Source organism: Myotis nattereri (assembly GCF_964212035.1).
Source record: "Myotis nattereri genome assembly, chromosome: 18".
NCBI classification, from domain to species: domain Eukaryota; kingdom Metazoa; phylum Chordata; class Mammalia; order Chiroptera; family Vespertilionidae; genus Myotis; species Myotis nattereri.
In genome coordinates, this window is record NC_138093.1 from 12,118,095 (window position 1) to 12,119,729 (window position 1,635).

At 58.0% G+C, this 1,635-nt stretch overlaps 1 protein-coding gene across 1 annotated transcript; it reads right to left on the reverse strand.

The window, feature by feature from the left end:
- Window positions 1-291: 291 nt before the first annotated feature.
- Window positions 292-993, reverse strand: IVL (involucrin; the record flags this gene model as incomplete). The annotated part of the gene is made up of 1 exon (XM_081113260.1): window positions 292-993. The coding sequence occupies one exon, from the start codon at window positions 991-993 to the stop codon at window positions 292-294; it is 702 nt and encodes a 233-aa protein (XP_080969386.1).
- Between the last annotated feature and the right edge of the window lie 642 nt (window positions 994-1,635).

Below are 1,635 nucleotides of genomic sequence, written 5' to 3' on the forward strand. Positions count from 1 at the left end.
AATACTGGGGATGGCGTCAGAGTGACTATAGTAACTGTCCTCAGGCAGAGGCTCTGGCCACCTGAGGTTGGGATGGGGTGGGACTGGAGTCATCAGGAGTAGGTTCTGGGCAATAGCTCCCCCCTCCCCCATCCCACTCTATCACAGAGACAAGCAGAGGGACAGGGTCAGGCAGGTTCACAGATGAGGTGGGCCATCCAGACTGGGGGACCTGAGGTAAGTGAGGCCACTGGTTCAGCTCTCTCTCCACTTATGTGCGGTGGCCTGAGCGCCTCTGGGATCTGGGGGTGGTTACTTATGCTTGAGAGGCCACTTCACCTCCTGCTTCTGCTGTTGCTCCTCTGCTGGGGGCAAGACTTCTCCCTTCAGTGGCTGGACTGGGTGGGTCTCTTGGGCCTGGCCAGGAGCTGGGACACATGCAGGTTGCTCGAGCTGCCCATCCAGCTGCTCTGCTGGCTCTGGCTGCTTCTCCTGCTGTCCCGGGTGCTCCAGCAGCTGCTCTCCTTTCTTCTCCAGTTGCTCATCTCTCTTTGCTAGCTCTCCATCCAGTTGCTGGTCCAGGAGCTTCTTCTCCTGTCCCAGCTGCTCCTTTAGCTGTTGCTCCCTTCGTGCTTTAGTCTCCTCCAGCTGCTGCTCCAAGTTTTCTGCTTCCTGGTCCTCACACTGTTCCTCTTGCTGCTGCTTCTCCTTCTGCTCCTGTTGCTCCTCCTGCTGCTGCTGTTCCTGCTGCTGTTCCTGCTGCTGTAGCTTCTGGGGCTGGGGCTCACAGTCTTGCTCTGGCACCCCCTTCACAGGAGTTGTGTGTTTCTCTCCTTGCTCCAAGGGGACCTCCCTTGGGAGCTCAGAGGGCACCTCCTGGCATGGGACAGGCAGTGGAGTTGGCTGCTTCACCTGCTCCTGCTGGATATCAGCGGGAGGAGGAACAGGCTTGAGGGTCTCCTGGCTGAGGGCTGGGGGCAGGGTCACTGGCAGAGTGTGTTGCTGCTGGGACATCTTGGAAGCTGCTTCAGGTCAACCTGAAAAACAGAAGGGGTCAGAGGGGTGGCTGAAGAGAGGAAGTAGAGGAATTCCCAAGCAATCAGTGCCTGGTTCCTCAGCAGCCCCTCTCGTCCCCGGGGCCGGGCCTCTCCCACCACGTCCAGCTGTCATTCCCCAGAAGCAGCAGAGGGAGGGTAGTGATGGGGAGAGGCAGGGAGAGGCCCTCCTGGGAGCTTCCTTTCCTGCAAGAGTTCTGTCTCCAGAGCTGCTCCGCAAGGGTGGGCTGGGAGCCACTCTGCCTTCTGCTCATCCTTGTCTCTCCTCATTTCTGACCTCCAAGGAGGAAAGAGTTGGGGTCATAGCAGAAAGAGGTAAGGTCCTAGGAAAGTCCTGGAAGCCATTAGCCCATGATGGAGAGGAGGTGAGAGGTCATGGCGTGAGCCCTGGATTGGAGTCTCATGACATATTCTTGGTTTAAATATCTCACTGAAATACTGTGTGCTCCTGGGCCAGGCACTTAGCCCTTCTGGGCCCCAGCTGTCTCCTCTTTAAAATGAGCAGGTTGGCCTAATACCTGCAGAGCTACTTTCGTCATGGGCTCTGAGCTTTCCCTGCAGCCCCAGTGCTCAGGGGAGGGGTGGTGGGAGGGGCAGCAAC